This window comes from Corvus kubaryi, unplaced genomic scaffold (assembly GCF_017639235.1).
Source record: "Corvus kubaryi isolate FWS band 111438036 unplaced genomic scaffold, C.kubaryi_AGA036_p1.0 37397, whole genome shotgun sequence".
Taxonomy (NCBI): Eukaryota; Metazoa; Chordata; class Aves; order Passeriformes; family Corvidae; genus Corvus; species Corvus kubaryi.
Genome location: NW_024581136.1, coordinates 6500608 through 6517938, shown reverse-complemented (window position 1 = coordinate 6517938; position 17331 = coordinate 6500608). Strand labels below are relative to the sequence as shown.

Here is a 17331-nt window from a genome sequence, read left to right as displayed (position 1 = left end):
GGTCTGACACAGAAAAAAAAGGAGCTGGGCAAGACAGCTTCCATTAGTTCATGAGTATCCCTGGGATGGGAGCAGAAGGGGCAGGGGCAAACAGGAAGCCATTAGGAAGAGGGGCTAAAGGGGTAAAATAAAGCACAGGACAGGCAGGGTGAGGAGTTTGGGGCTGGAAATTAGGTTTAATGATGAAACTCACATTAATTATCAAGTGCTGCTAAAAGAGATGGTTCCTCCTCTCCCTATTCCACTGTCCCTTTCCAACCCTGGCTGTGATTTTTAGCATTGGTGTTCATTTTACCCCATGATGACCTGATTCAGAGAGCTGAGCTGAAAGAAAAGGAACCATACAAGTTTAGTTCCCTGACTCAGCTCACAAGGGAGACCAGGACAGACAGTAGGAGGAACAGGACGGACTACCCCTTTCAGTGGCAGCCCACAATTAGATTGGCAGAACCACATCCTGAGTTCAGCAAGGGACTCAGGCAGCAAGCCAAGGAGAAAGCCAGCACTGCTGGCTAAGTCAGGAGACTGAGGCTGAAATGAAGAGTCTATGAAGACTAAACACTGTTGAAAAATTGATGTTGGAGGGAATGAAAGGCCTGGAGAAGTGAGGTCAGGTTTGGAAGGAGGAAGAGGATAGAAAGAAATTGCAGGAGTCTGTCCTTGCTGCAGCATTATGTTCTGCCCTTGAAAATACATTAGAAAATACTAAATTTCTCTATTCCTTTACCACCAAATTTTCTGATGCAAATTATGAGCCCATGTCCATATGTCATTGCTTTCTGCTATCATAGAAGATGACAACTTCTTATTCCTACCAGTAATCAATGTATGCAGCAGGGAAGTCTTTTGCAGTCATCTAATCTTACTGATAAAAGCAGTGGTATCATACCAACATGATTGTATTGATATGTCTCTAGGTCACTGGGAAAAGAAAAATGATGAAACAACAACAAAAGAAGACAAAGGAGCTTTGAACACCTGTAAGCTACAAAACACAGTTTTTAAAGGTTGACTCATACATGGCTAAAGACAAGCAAGAAAGACTCATTGTAAACTTTTCCTCTAAAAGGGATACCTAAAAAACCAAAAATCTTTGGAAGACAAAATTTTATTTACATTTTTCTGGTTTTTATCTGGTCTGTCTGTTAAGATACCTGTCACATGAAAGTGTTCATCTTTTTCATTCAGTTTTCCTTCTGTATCTGCATTTCCCTACCGATATAAATTTAGTCTATACAATGCAGCAGTTTGTGCAGATGACTCTGAAATACAATAGGTTGCCCCTCTAATTTACTTAAATGCTACTGAGAGATTGTCCCACGATGGGAACTAGTATTTTCAGTTTTCCCAGTCCAGCTTTCTTCCCCCAGTCAAGTCACTGATTCCCTTAGTGATCTTGAACAAATCCTTTGATTTAATTGCACCCGAATCAAGCCAGCGGGATAAGTAAAGAAAAAAGCAGCTTTTCCCTGCAAACCAAAGCCTGTGCCTGAACTGTGCCTTCCCCAGTAACCAAATATGAGTGAGAGTAACATATTTCCCCTTGGGACCATCATGAGGGAGTCAAGAATTCCAAATGTGTTTCAAAACCTAGAAGATGGGTTCAAGTTTGGTTTTGAAAGATATTCTTGCTAATCCAGTAATTAACATGATGGTTTTGCATAGAATAAAGAATCTTAAATATTTAGAAGCATATGATTATAGTGTTTTTAAAAGAGTCACTATTACTTAAAACATATTAATTTACTTGTTCACTTCAAACAGACTAGATCTCAACTGTTATGTTTTTTAAACTCTGGTGGCTTACTTAATGAATGCTTGTGACTCATAAGGCCTATTATTAGTCCTTATGAGCATACATTAGCTAAAAAAAAATTATAGCAAGCCAGATTTTATGTTCTGTTTAGCCGAAAGTTAACAGTATTATATAAACCATTGCAATGTAGTTCCCCTTCAACTATTAAAAATGTATTGTAACCTACTTGTTTTGGGTATGTTCCATTTTACTTCCTAATCCAAACAGTGTGTGTTACATACGTACACCTTAGTGATGGTGGCATCAAACTCAAGTTACAAAAATATTGAACCAGCTGCTATACAGGAACAGCTCCTGACTGATATTTTTATCTGAGGTTAATTATTGAGTCTTTTTGAGTGTGTCTGCCCCTCAGTGAGAGCTAGATTTGTTAAAAAGCCAACCACCTTCCCCTATCATTAACCACAAACGATATTGCAGATGCTTAGCATTTTTTCCATGAAGTCCTACATCCATCTGTTCCTGATAAATTCATTCGTAGGGAGTATCCCTATAGTAAGTACAATTGTGGAACACCCACACAAAGTCACAAGGCTTACAAATTGAGATAATATCCACTTTTTATGCTAGGCAGTTAATCTGTCCATTTATACAAGTTTTGAAAAGGAAGTTGAAAAAAGAGCACTTTTGAATATGGAAAATGAAAGTCAGCATTTTCTTTCTAGTGTGAATGTGTGGGAATTCCACCATTAGTCTATTTTTGGTCTGACTTTTTTACAGCATTTTTGGTAAGATTGTACTACCCTCACAGCAAATAATTAAATCACTTTAAACAAAATCGTAAACTCTTAGCAATTGATTTTTGTTGGTTTTTAACTATCTGTGGTTTTTAAAAGGCCGTAGATACAATGTAGTCTATAACATAATTTTATAAATAAGTATTATAGGAATAATAGAAAAGAACCAGAGCTACATAGGATCCATGTGCTTATTTCTTTTTGATTCTGCGGGCTCCTGCATATTTTATTCCCAGTAAATGCTAGCAGATTTTCCCAAAAGGGCCACCGATAAAGGTTTTTAATTATTTTTAAAATGTATTTTCCAATTTCTCTCACATTTGAACAAACATGTACAACAGGCCTCCCTTTTCATTGCTTCCTAATCATAATACAATCTGAAAATGTTTATTCTACCTCCTATTGTCAGATGCAATCCTTTGAAAGGAAGGAAACTGTATTTAAACAGAACATTTAACTTATCTATTTTAAGGGCAACAGTGGTTACCATGGTTACTAAGATGCTGGGAAACTATACATTTTTTAAAACATGGTGGCTTGGGAAAGTTTTTTTTCAAATTCATACTGCAGACAAAACCAACAAAAATCCACACTTGAGTGCTCACATAATAAGCAAAGCTGCTGTATCTTCTTCCTGCGCTGGGAGAGATACTTGCCATACATGAATGGAAGTGTTTGAGCAGAAGGAGCAGGATCTAGTTCACTGAAAAATCAAAAGAAAACCCTGTCAAAATGTGGTCTGTTATAATCACAGAGCCTACGAGAAAATAAAATCTTCAACTACAAAAAAACCCTGAGTATTAAAAAAGATTGAAATGTTCTACATCCTTGTTACTGCAGTTCTCTGCTGCTGTAATTGTAATGGACACTTTAATACTGTCAATCTTCATTTTTTATTTATTCACTAAATTGTTTGCTAACATGAGAAAGAGAAGATCATTTATAATAAAAGCCCATCTGCATAGATTTGTGCAAATATAATTGCACATTCTAATGTTCAGACAAGGACATGTTGATTATATCTGAGATCTATCTGTTAACAAATCTGGGGCCACAGAAATGGATTTTTTTAAAGTAATTCCATAACACAGATAAATTAAAGTACTTAGAGCCATCTTAAGGAGCAAACCTGGTTGTGATTTCTGGCAGAAATCATAGTGCAGCTTCCAGGTGTGGAAGATGATTTATGAAACTGATGAAGGAACTGTATTTCATACGTGCTATGAAGAGCAGTGTTGTGTTCTCAGCATTTAAACACAAACTAAGCACAGGTGGCCACTGCACTGAACACACCTGTAGTGCTAAGGCTGCTGTACAGCTGCTATCCTTTCACTTCATGTCAAGATGGACTACTCACATTTGCCACATGGAAAACATCATTAGCAAGGTTATTAAAGGTTACTAACCAATACTTGAGAGGAATGACTTCCCTGTGTAACTACAACAGAAAAACAGAGAGTTAATCACATTGAAAACATTGAAGTGACTGCAGAGAAAATAGTTATTTGCGTAGATCATAGGCAATGAATTCATACTCAAATTGATTATAGATTGTCCCAAACAATGTTCAAATAAATACTACAGCAGGAAATACTAAATATCTGCCTTAAATTTGACCATGAAATACAATTACAGCTGTTCCTCCCTCTGTGGTAATTGTGAAGTGGTTGAGATGATCTCAATAAGAGCAGATTTTTTGTTAGATCCTAAATCATTATGTCAGGACCCACAGTGGAGTCCAGGTAGGGCAGCTATAATATGTGTCTTGTCGGTATCTGTTCTGTATTTAAAAATATTCTTAGAAGGAGGCCCAATTTCAAAACCTGGTTTTAAATTAGGTTTATTTAATCATTAATAATTCATACTATCAAGATACAAACCCAGTTCATCATATCTACATATACCTAACCTTAAGTAAACTGACAGACAAGTAAGCCACTAACTGGAAACTCTGTATTTAGGTGAGAGGAGAAACTGTTTAGGCAGCATGAGGAATTGTTGGCAATTATTGCTAAACAATGTTCTTAAACACAGACCTAAGAAATTTTGGATTTGGGGGAACCAGCGGAGATTCAGGTTTTGCCATTTCCATTGTTAAAAGACACAAACCCTCATTTGCAATCCTCAGCTGTTAACTTTGAAAAAGCTTGTAACTCTATGCAAAAATCATCATTTAATTTTAATTTCCTGCAATGCATTAACTTACAAAGCTATAAATATTCTACTTTTATCACTGTTGTCTTTCCATTTTAGTTACATTTGGGGCAGACTTCTTAACCTGTGATTAATGTGCAGGTGGAAAATAACAAGTTAATGATGGGACAAAGATTGTATTTGTTTTACTAGCTTTTGCTTTGGTTCTGGCTTATGCAGAGATTCTGTGTGCATTTACAGAGATTTCCAGGGCTGGTTCTGAGCCTTCACCCTGTGACATACATACTCTGCTGTTTCCTAGACATAAGATTTTTACTTCTTTTGGGTCAAATAATACATAATAAATCAGTTTGTAGAGACAAATATCTGATTAAGATTTCTATTAAATAAAAAAAATCCCCTTTTCCATGTTACTTTTCTAAGTTTGTATTCCGTTTGAGTCAAGTAGTGTTGGGTTCAGTACACTACATGTTCTGCTTTTCAACAACTTTTATTTCAGAATAAATCCTTTTGGCACCTTGAAATCTGAAGTATTCTTTTACTAGAACTCATGCCTGTTGCTCATGTCAAAAAAGAAGGACAATGTTTTTTCATAAGGGTGTGTCCTATGATATAGTTAAAAGTATTTTTTTTTTTCTTTCTCTAAGACTGTTCCCTGCTCTGAAGAGGGTCAATATTAAGCACAAAGTAAATAAAAACGCTGCTGTCTGAACTTGAAGCAGCAGAATAGCCAAAAAAATTCCTTAGGGTGTCAGTTAGTATTACACAGATAAGCATCTGTGAACACAGAGACACTTGCAAAAAAATTTTTTTTTAATTGAGTTCTTCTGAGCACATATACTGTGCTCTCAAGCTGTTCTCTGTGTGTCTCCTTGTGTCTCCCTCCCCATTGCTTTGTTTCTCTGGTGAAATAAAAGCCCTTTACTTTAATAAAACCATTTGTGTTTTCACTAGAAACATAAAACTATACAAATGACTGTGCAGTAATCTATAAATTGTATGTTGAGCAACCGAAAAGTTGGTAGGCAAACCGTCCCTCTAGAGATGGATTCACAAAAGTTCATTGCAGTTGCTTTAGTATGTACTATTACTTTAGATGCCTTGGTCTTTGCCTGACAGTTGTAGGCTTTAGAAGAGTTTTCACCTACTATTAGAAAATAAATAAAGTTCTTCTAAACAGTCCAAATATTTTCATATCATCTAGGTGACCCAGAGATGCGTGTCCAAGTCTGAAACATTTCTTCATTCTCTTCTGCTGGTAGAAGTATTAATTGCAGTCTGCTAGCTATAGAATGGAAAAAACAAATTAATAGAGGGTTGTTCACTTGATTTACTATAAATTAGAAAGTACTTGCAAGGGGAAAAGAAAGATTCAGGCAGCATTTTCTCTCTTGCTATTGTAGAAAAAAAAAGGCATTGTTCATTTAAAATAACAGCTTTTACAGAATGAGTCTATTTTTCTCCTTACCGGAAGATTGCAGGAACAGAACACAATTAATGCATTTACTGCCACTCCTGATTAAAGTGAAGATTTAAGGTCTTGCATATCCTGTCTTAAACTGATTTCAAAATGCCTATTTTTCAGATAATGTAATATGATGGTCATTTCAGAACACTACAGTCTGGAACACTGTCCATTCCATGGATCTCAGAATAACAAACTATCCCTGTGTCCATCCAGACAAAAAATGGAGTATGTTTGTTAATACAGCTCACTAATTACAACCTTCTCCCCTCAAAATTAGTAATTTTCATAACTGTTTTAATTTATAGTTCTCCAGTTAAAAACTTTCCCTCTGTTTTACTCTAAACTAAAAACTAAACCGATACCTGTAGCTGATGAACTCCTCAATTAATTAGCCCTGCATAAATTTGATTGGGACAACATGCTGAAGGGGTGTGAAAGATTTATGCTCCATTACTACACAAAGATAATTTAATCACACATCTGGTCTTGGGTCTATTATCATAATAAAACTAAAAACCTTGCCATATGGTACCCATGGCCAGCCTTTGACTTCAGACTTTACCAAACATCTTCATCATCTTGTTCTTCTCACTGAAAAAAGAATAACAAAATATCTAAGAACTTGTGCTTTTCATCACGAGTATAAGCACTGAGGATATGCTATAACTGCAGTAACTAACTCACCAGTTTTAAAGGAGACCAAGTTTCAAACCTGATGCATTCACTTCAGAGGAGTTCAGTTTCTTAAATTCAGTAAATTGCAACATTTTTTTTTAAAGACAGAAGATACGGAATCCTGAAAATCAGGGTCATATTTTATTCAATAGCAAAAGCAGTTAAATAATTCCTGTGCAGTAAGAGATCAACATTTACAAAGCCAGTAACTTTCATGCACTTGGAGAAAAAAGTAAAATCTGGTTAGGAATCATCTGAGGTCACCCACCCCCTGCCTAGAACTGTCTGTGCTTTCAAATACATACCAAAATTTTAAAGTGAACCTGTCCCTACATGAACTAGAGCAGATTCTTACAGTGTTGCCATTCTGCAGAGCCTGTTTCCTTCACTGCTGTTAGCTTTACAGATTAATAGGAGCTGTTTAAGGTGAGGAAACTGTTGGCAGCAAAATAAACTAGCTTGGCAAAAGATCAGGAGGTTTCAATCTCTTGGCAAGAAATAAAAGTTTCCTTCCTTTCTTTGTTTAAAACACTTGATCCACTATTCTCTGAATAAAGCATATGTAAAATTCTGAAGAGATTATCCATTTCTTTATTCCTTTCCCTGCCTGGAACTGAGGTAACTTAGGAGCCTTTTGAAAGACCAAATATAAGAGTACATACTCAGTTTTGGTTTTCATGGGTAGATCCTGGATTAGGGTTATGAATTAATGAATTATAGGACTTTTCATCCAGGATCTGTCACCACATTTTCATTCACAACAAAAATAATATAACATTTTGATTTACTATTGACACAGAAAGATGGGGAGAGGAGCAAAAATATGAGCTGCAGAAATGAGAAAAATCACCTCGGGGGGTGGAATTTTGGAAAACCAGTATTCGAACATTTATCCATTTCTTGATTTAACAGAGTAGAACTCTCATTATGGGATGTCTTATACTAAAATGAAAGCATGAAAATTCTTAGGTCATATCAGACAATATATCATTATCAGATTATTTTAAGCAGCATACAAAGTACCCTTACAATTTAGTAAGAGCACATTTTCTGATTTCTTCTTCTGTACTTGATAAAAAGATGCAGTTGAGCAATACAACTACAGAGCACAGCTTCCCACATTTCTTCCAAAAGTACCAAGAATGTTTCTGCTTTTACTATTTGTAAAACAAAACCAGATCTGAGTATCAATAGATGCATAACTGTATAATCATTCCACCTTCTCACAGCCTCTCAGAGAGTACATCCTTTCTAATGCAATACCTTAAACTTGAAATTTTTCATGCAAGTGTGCTCTGACATTTGATGGTAGGTTCCAGATTTTGGCACTATCATTTCTCACTTTCACTAAGCATGGGAAACCAAAAGTTTACATACTTGTACACACTGTTGGCAGCACTGCTTAGCTGTCTTAGTCAAATATCCAGAACTAAGTCTTTGCCTTCACTCTGTGCAGCAAGATATTTAAATTGGTCTCTTCAAACCTTACTTAATATCAGGATGAATATTTCTATGTTGATGCTGATTAAAATAGCCTGCAACAGTGATACAGTTTATTTACAGACATGGACAGTAGTTTTACTAAGGAACTGATATGAGTTAAAATATCTCCTTTTTGTTTAAGAAAATACTCCTTAAACTACAGCCTAATTTTCAATATACGTTGATTGCATATTTCTCTTCTTTTTGAACACCAGGTTATTACTGATGTATCATTATCTTCTCAAGGTAGCTCTGTTTTTACCAACTTCATCACAGTTTTGGGGTCAAAAATAGCCTCTTACCTGTTTGCAAAGTTGCATCAATGAATAATATCCTAATAGGGAATAGGATAGAAGTTAGCCTGGAGGAAGGGATAAAATCTTGTAAAGAACAGAAAGGAAAAATTCCTCTGTTCTTCAGAAAAAACCTGCGCCTAATGATTGTTGTCAAATCAGATTCATAGTTCTTGCATAATTAAGATAGAATAAAACAGATTTAGAAGCCAGATGCCATATTTGAGATTAGTGTCAACTTGTCCTGTACGAGTTCACCAGAGAGTTTCCTCCTCTTGTTCATGACATCCTGTTGTCATGAACAAGACAATGTTCATGGTATTCATTGTTTAAGGTAGTATGTTTCAGAAATAGAAGCACAATTCTTTTGCCTTGTTTGTAAATCAGGCCTCTCTCCAGTTATTGCACAATAACAGGCTAAATTGGTAATTGGTACTAGCAGTTCTTCTTTATGATCCTGGTGTTATTATTACTGATAATGATAATAATTATCCATACTTCTTACTATGAATTTAATTCCTTCCTACAAGGAAATGCACAAACAGGAACACTTTAGAGCCTTCCTGTTTGGTACTGTTGCAGACATTCTCTCATTGGTTCCACTCCAATCATCCATTTCTATTTTCTATCAAAAAATAGCTCTACTGTCACTTGATCTAGAGAAGCCATTCCTAACAGTGGGACTGAACTGACTCCATGCATTATGAAACCGGACTTCCTTCTGCCCACTTTCATACTCCCAAAACCACTTCTGCCTTCCACGCTGGTGATGCCAGCAGCAGGCTCAAGCCCTCATATCACTGCAGTGCTGTGCTCTGCTCTACGTCCTCTGAGAAGCCCAAGATATGGGAACCATTTCCCTCTTTGTAGTTCCATCAATGGATTTGCACAGACTGAGCACTAGGCACTGTAGACTAGCAGTGGAGTTAAAGAAAGCTTCCACTGCTGCTCAAAAGGTGTGCAGTGGGAACAGAATGTATTGCTGTAGGAATGTTTGCATACAGGAGTGATTAACAAATCTGCTCTTACTTGCAGTAGCCCTTTTACCCCAGCGATTCAAAAGTCACGAGACATGTCTAGCACATCCCATGTCATGCTTGCTTGAAATCTTGCAAAGCAAACATAACTCAACATTCCTGTACAATAGCTGTTTTTTTAAACAGTTACTTCACTATTGTTAACTGAACTACAAGTTATGACAAGTGATATATCCATAGTCATCCCTTTGGCATTCTTTATAAAAACATGAATCATGGAAACATTCATCATGAGGAACTCCCATCATAAGGACATGTACACAGTATGTCGTTCAGCCTCACTGTATCTTTCCACTCTGTAAAATGTAACTGTCAGAAGAACTTCAATGAACTGTACAGGCCAACATGTAAGTTTGGTAAAGCACAACTGATAAAACACATCAGAATTCATTAGTTATGTTTAACTTCAACTAATGCTTGTGTACAGAAGAAAAATGAAAATTTTCTTTCTTTGTAAGTCATTCTACCAAACACTGCAATAGCACCGTATCAATGTATGTTAACCAGAAAACAAAACACTTGGAAGAACTGGCCAACTAACAAAACTCAGACATTGAAAAGCATGGATAAAGAGCATAAATAGGATAAAATAACCAGATTGTGTTTGCACTTGGTCAACAGGAAAGGAAGGAATTAACCACTGCAGCTGCCCCAAAATTGTCAGAAGGAAAGGAATAGACCTAACATATCCAGAAGCCCTTTCAAAGAGACTCACAGGGTTTTTTTCCCATGTTTTTCACCACGAAAGCCTTTCACCACTTAGGGTCAACGCTAAATGGTGTTGAAAGCTGTTGTTTATGGCACCTTTTGCCTGTCCAAGATACAAAAGTAACAGTAAGTTTCCCTGAAAACTGAAATGGCTTCATTCAGAACTGTGCCAGTTTTCTGGAGGTGACAGGAAAGGAGACATGAGTGGGGTATATAAGGACCATCTGCTATGCCGTATAAAAGGAAAGGAACTCAGGAGAAGGGTGCTACCTACAGACATCACCAGGCATGTTTTCCCATGGATAAAGGTACTTGTATTCCAAGAGACACATTGACACCCCCTGCGTTCTTACTCTTGCTCTTTTCTAGGCAAGAGATGCCAAAAAGATTTCCCCTCCCTAAGGAAAAGGGCTAACTGGTAAGAATTTTATACTAGCTCTGCTCAGGTTCAGACAGTTATTATATAAATGAAACTCAAGAGAAATACCAAGCAATTATTTCCTAAGAAACATTACTCTTTTGGTATATACTTTTAAAATTAAATACTAGATTGAGTGTTACTTGCTGCAATGATGTAGTGCCTAATCATAAAATGTCATGTGCTTACTTAAGTTGGTTTTCATTTTCTGTCCATGCACTCCTCACTATGCCTGTGCAGCTCCCCAAGGCTGTTGTGACACAAAGTTCCAAATGCACTCCCTGAGCTGCACTGATCACAGGGGACCTTTACCCACAACATTACATGTGTCAAGTCTCATACTGCGAAGTACCAGTACCTTCTTCCACCTGTAGATTTCAAACTTGATGTGTTTGTCACTCGGGAAAAATATATGCTTTGCTTTTAGCAGAAGTCCCAGAACTGGTAGGATTTTCAGTGCTTCTATGGTGCTATGAACCATAGTTGCGAAGACCTTAATTTAAATCCTATCATGGAGAAAAAAACACTGTATATAACAAAAATACTTGTTTTACAATTCATTACAGCAGAAAGAGATTAAATGTTTTGGTATTAAAAAACTAATGATAAAAAGATAAAAATTATTGTCATAACATCAAAGAAGCAATTTACACTTTTTAAGGTAAATAACATGAGCATACTTACTTATTCTCATCATTGATGTGGATATTCAGATCAGAAAAATGTTACATATATATCATTAAAAGCTGTAAAAGCAACAATATTTTAAATACACTTATAAGCATTTCATTTCTAAAAAAAATGCCAATATTAAAAATATATAAAACCATGCATCAGTTTATAACTACAACTGTACAATTTCAGACATCTGCTCTAAGTAGAGATCTCATCTTACTTTTGTTTTGCTTTCTGTATTGGCATTTGTTTATGGTTGAAGAAATAACTGTCTCAAGTTATGATGTTCTTAGCTTAATGTAAAGTTGCCTTCCCTAATAAAGATGCAACTGATAGCCAGGAATTTGCACACTAAATTTCCTATTACTAAATCTATTTCATATTGGAATATAAAAGTGAACTTCTTGCTGCAACACAAGGCATTTATTGACTACATGAGCCTTTGCCATGAAACAACTGAAGGTACTCAGTACCACTGAGAAATAATCTCTGTGAACAACGATTTCATTAGGTTAATATTAATACCAAACATCATTTTGTCTCTGTGCTCAGTGAAATTAGGGGAGCAATGGTAAGGGTAACAGAGGTAGTATCAAAGAAAATCTGGACTTGAGATGTAAGGGAAAGGTCTTTCTTTTATACCCTCTCAGAGCCAGCAACCTTTCTTCAGTGTCACCAAACTTCAAATGATGTTTTTATAAGAACACATCAAGCCACCACGAATCTCACATTTCAGCCTTCTACAGTTAGAATTATCAAACAGTTCCAATAGCCGGACTGAACAAAACAGGGCAGGAAAGACAGCACTGTCCGTACAATGCCTGCAGAGTGGCCAGGGCAACTCTGTAACCTTTCACAGATTGCATTTAATGCAACAGAGTTCACAATTTAGTTTTTTAGATTATATTAGCACTCAAATGCATCTTATCTGCTGGAAAAAGGAGGCAGCCAAGTGAGACACCACAACATCGGCAAAGCATGAAAAAGGGAGACAACTAGAAGAAAAAAATTGTAGTTTCAAATTACAAAATTTCCTTTTGCCACAACAACTCAAGTAATCCACAACCACAAGGTTATTTTCCTCCCCCAAGTCATCCCTCATTTTCTATCATAAACATCCAACGACCTGGTCAATACTTTAGACTTGGGCCCTGCTCTTGCAACACTTGCATATACATTCAAATTTACCCACATGAGCACCATCTTTGGTTGCAGTAAGACAATTCATTGAACATGTAAATCTTTTGGGATTGCTGGCTTTTTGTTAAGGTGAAGCAGGTTGTTAAAATAACTTTGCTCCTGAAAGTTTAACAAGGAACTTTACAGTGGCAGGAAGAAGAAAAGAACCAAGGATTTCACAGATTCCTTAAAAAAAATTGAAAATAATTTTTAAAAGACTCACTGAAAATGAAATAATCTTTGTTCTGCTCCCTCTCCACAGCACAAATAGAAGTTGTTCATGTTGTGAAAAGAGAATTTTAGAAAATTAATGAATACTTCAAGCTAATACATTCTTCTCTGTCATACACTGTGCCAAACTGTGCATTATCAGACTTCTGATGAGTTACTCTGAATGATTCATGATACACTTAACATTATGGATCTCACTGATGCACATCCTGCTGAGATTAATGACACTACAACATTTCTAAAACTAAATACCCTAATTCTATGCACACATGGCATCCCAAATTCACAGATCTCAGTATCGCAATACATTTTGAAAAATGCAGCCTTGCAACACCTGATATCACAGGGAATATGTGATTCTAACAAGACATTAAATTCTGGTTCTGTCTGTACATAACCTCTTTCCAAATGGGAACTCAAAACTCAGTTATGCACTGGAAAACCTACAGCCATTTCAGAGTACTGCTTTATGGTTCTGGAGGATTTTTGAAATAGCATTTCTATGGATTTGAGGTGCATCAATTCAGGACAAAAGTTTGAGGCCACTAGCACTAACAGGTCTCTCCTAGCTGTAATAAGGTGGTGGCTATGTTTTTTGTGTCATTTTGTGTTTTGTGGGTTTAAAAAAACATTATAATATTTACACAATATATAATATATATATAATATATATAAAAAAGTTTTCTGTCTTGGTTTCTTAAATATACTAGCCTATTATATTCACTACCACTGTGAGAGCTTTCTGCAGGTAGGAGCAATGAGAAATAAAATCAATGGATGTCAGTGGTGGAAGCACTTTCGTAAATCCATGCCAGGACCACATCACTCTCCTCTCAACTTCCTCTGCTTTTCATAATCTTTCAGGATCATCCTTCTCAATTAAAAGACCAAGTCAGAATTCAGCTTATATTGTTTCAAACTATTTGATACAAAGTCTTCACTCCAAAGACAGACAATTTTATGCTCATAATTCATGAACAGAATTACCCACTAATCCTAAGTAACACTGTTCTTCTTGATTTTTCACTTGAATATTAAGTATATAAAGCACTGGAAAAGCAAATTTAAAAGAAAAAAAGAGCAATTATTTTTCTACTCAGAACAACACAAAGTATTACCAATTACTTAGCTGTGACTAAAACACTTAAAGTATTTAAAACTTAAGAGTTTGGGATGTGCTATTAGGTTATAAATAAATACCAACGCTCTGTGCTGCACATGACAGACCTGACTATAGAAGACATTGTATCTACAGGTTTTCCTCTTCTAAAACAGATGTGTGAGTTAAGCCCTGTGTCTAGTTAAAAGAAATCCTTGAGTTCAGTAGGAGGTTTGCTGTATGAAAAACAGAAAAGAGGGCATTTGCAGCCTCCAGGACTCCAAGGAATGAAGTAGTTTCAACTTCCACTTCAGTCAATGGAAATTATGGCTGGATAGATGACACTGACCAGCATGTGCAGGATCAGTTTTAAAAGTTGTGCAAAGAACAACTGCCTATTTTCTTACCACAGAAAATCAGCAGGAGGCATCTCATGAGTAATACACTTCATCAGTAGCAAGTATTCATAGCAATATTCCCAAGTAATTCAATTTAGATTGTCATAAAATTGAAAAATAAAAAACACATCAAAATTTGCAAGAATCAACAAACATTTGAAGATAGTTTCAACTTGCATACATAACCTTTTCATCATTACAGCACTTAATAGTATAACGCATTTTGCAACTTGAATTAAAATCTTACACTGAATGCCTTGTAAAAAGTCAATTACGAATTGCTTTGGTCTATCTGTATCTTAATTTATCACCAAAATACAGAAAAATTATCAGGATATCTGATATAAGTTTAAAATTGCCAAAAAGAATGTCTATTTACTTACAAATACATTTTCTTTGTATATGGTATTATCACTTAAAAGAATACACTTAATAATAGTAAATAAATGCTTTATTCAATTAAATTGGTGCTATCTTATCTTCAAATCTTAAAATCACATTTGAAAAGAGTTTGATCCTGTTGTTCTTATTTCCAAGTGATATGTAGATATTTCTTTATATCTTATGACAATTTGAACATATTAAAATAAACCACCCAAAACCTAATAGAATTTAACAGACAGACTGGCTAACCAATAAGATTCCAAGTTTGACATGGTATATGAGCTCCACTGTCCAAGATTACTTGAAAATTAAAAAATCCTTCCTGAAAACTGTAGAACAAAGAGGAAATGTTAGTAGAAATAACAAGAAAAAAGAGACAAAACCAACAAATCATTGTATTCAAAACAGTAATCAGTCATTTTCAAAAGCTATTGCCTCTTCACTCTATCATTGCTTGTTGTATTTCAGAATTTCTATTCTAAGCTTCTTGAAGAAATATGGTTCTTCATTTGATACATCTCCAATAACACAGAAATGTCTCCTTCCTTAGAGCAAAGGAAAATAATACAGTCTATTCAGCTGGTGGTACTACATAGCCTGTCAATGTCACATTACACTGGCTGGTTCTTCTCAAACAGGTGTACTGAGTTTCTGAAATAGAGTCAGAATATGGAAAGTTCTGAGGTGGTTTCTATTCTTTTTGGTAATGATATAATTACAACAACAAACAAACTCCCGATTTAGCTTCCCCTCCGTTTGTATAACCTCCAGAAACTACTCTGTTGGGATCATTCAGTTCGTCAAACAGTCCAGTTTCAATGATTTCTTCCTGCCAGGGTATAGGGACAGCACCCGTTGCAAACTTTTTGAAGAACTTCTTGTCTTTGTCATCAAACTCAATTCCTCGTATTTCAGAGAAGTCAGCAATGTCTGCAACGTCTTTGGCATAGACAACTGATGGATCTGGCACAAATGGAGGGTCAATAAGGCTTGCCTCTAGCCTGTGGAAATTTATTGTTTTGAAGAAGCTGTGTTTTCTTGGGTCATCGTCTTCATTCCTGCAATAAAGCAAAAGTTTGCCCATCAGTGTGTTTTGCTCTCAGAGAGATACAGGGGTGGCTGTGTTTCGTACATGACAGTACTTTAAAATAAGGGGAGATATATCATGCAGCACAATTCCTTTTTTCCTAACCAAAGAACGCTGCATTGCACAACATAAGCCAAGTCGAGAAGCTGAAAACATTCTGATCCCGTTACTCATTACTCCACCTCTCAGGGTAAATCAGCCCAGGCAAGGTGCCACGCTCCAGGAGCTGCAATGCTGCATCGGGGATGCCCCATCCAAAGGTACACTTCCACCAGAACTGAACCTACAGCAGGATGGGGAGGGGAGGTACAGGATTTACTGTCCAACAAGGGAGGTTCAATGAGTGGCCCTGTATCAACTAGGATAAGAGTATCTATACTATAGGGTAAGAATATGTATTAAACTCTAGAATGGGGTATATTGGGTTAATACATCTATAGAATGACTCTGAGCAGCAATAGTCTGAATAGAAACCTGGTGACAAATGACAATTCTGGTTTTATCTTAATTCAAAGCATCTACACATTTACATTAAAAAACTCAGTTATGACACTCAAATAAACACTCCCACTTTTAGCGACTGTTCATTCAAAATAACTACTCTTATAAATTAACAAACATTTTTTTTAGGCAAGAGATTCACAGATTATGACATTAACAAAAGTATGTGTGCCACTGTCACAAACATAATCCTTTATTAATACAGTTAAAACCCAATAAGAAAAAACAGAAAGGACTAAATAATTGTAAACCCTTAAGTTAAATAAATCTTATGAAAAACAACTTCACACCTTAGGGAGAACTTCACCTGTAAAAGAACTAGTGAATTGTTTCACTCTAGACCCATAGAGAGACTGTAGGATATTTTCTGATGATAAAAATCATCTGAGCCTCAAATGTGTGCTTGTTGAAGCATGACCAAAGACCACAGCTTTTGAACTGTGCCTCTAGTGTCAAGGCATGCAAAGTCTGAATTTGGAATTCTAGAGAAAGGAGGAGCAGAGAGGAGCACTGTCTTTTCCACACCTATGCATTCTTTGTTTAATGTATTTATGGATGCACTGCTCTTGAAAACAGTGATATAAGAAAACCAAATTTGTCTGCGTTTTGGCCTCAGAAAATGGTAGTTTGTAACACATTGCTTTTTTCTTTTCCAACTTCCTTACAAAATCAAACTCAGCGAAGTGTAAGCCCTCATGTATTTCTAGACAATGTTCTATGAATAAAATGTAACGCAAACCTTTGGCAAGTCTTTTTATCTTTGGAAATGCGCAGAAGCACCATATAGGAGGAGTAGAGTTGTGTGACTATGGAAAAATCTTTATTTTTTAAATCCTCATTTCCATGAATGCAGAACAGCTTGTCCAGCTAGGCACTACTGCCTGTTCCTCATCCTGCCCTGCTGTGCTTCTGGCCTGCCTTGGAGCTCCCTGGACACAGCAGAGATGAAACCACCAGCTGCTCTTTTCAGCCCCTTGCTAGAAAATTGT

General features: G+C 36.2%; 1 protein-coding gene across 1 annotated transcript in view; it reads right to left on the bottom strand.

The window, feature by feature from the left end:
• Nucleotides 1–6969: 6969 nt before the first annotated feature.
• Nucleotides 6970–17331, bottom strand: part of GRK7 (G protein-coupled receptor kinase 7) — a 30685-nt gene continuing 20323 nt past the window's right edge. The window contains exon 4 of the mRNA XM_042041769.1: nt 6970–15812. Coding sequence (XP_041897703.1) covers nt 15470–15812 — 343 coding nt within the window. The 3' untranslated portion in view covers nt 6970–15469. The remainder of the gene's footprint in view (nt 15813–17331) is intronic.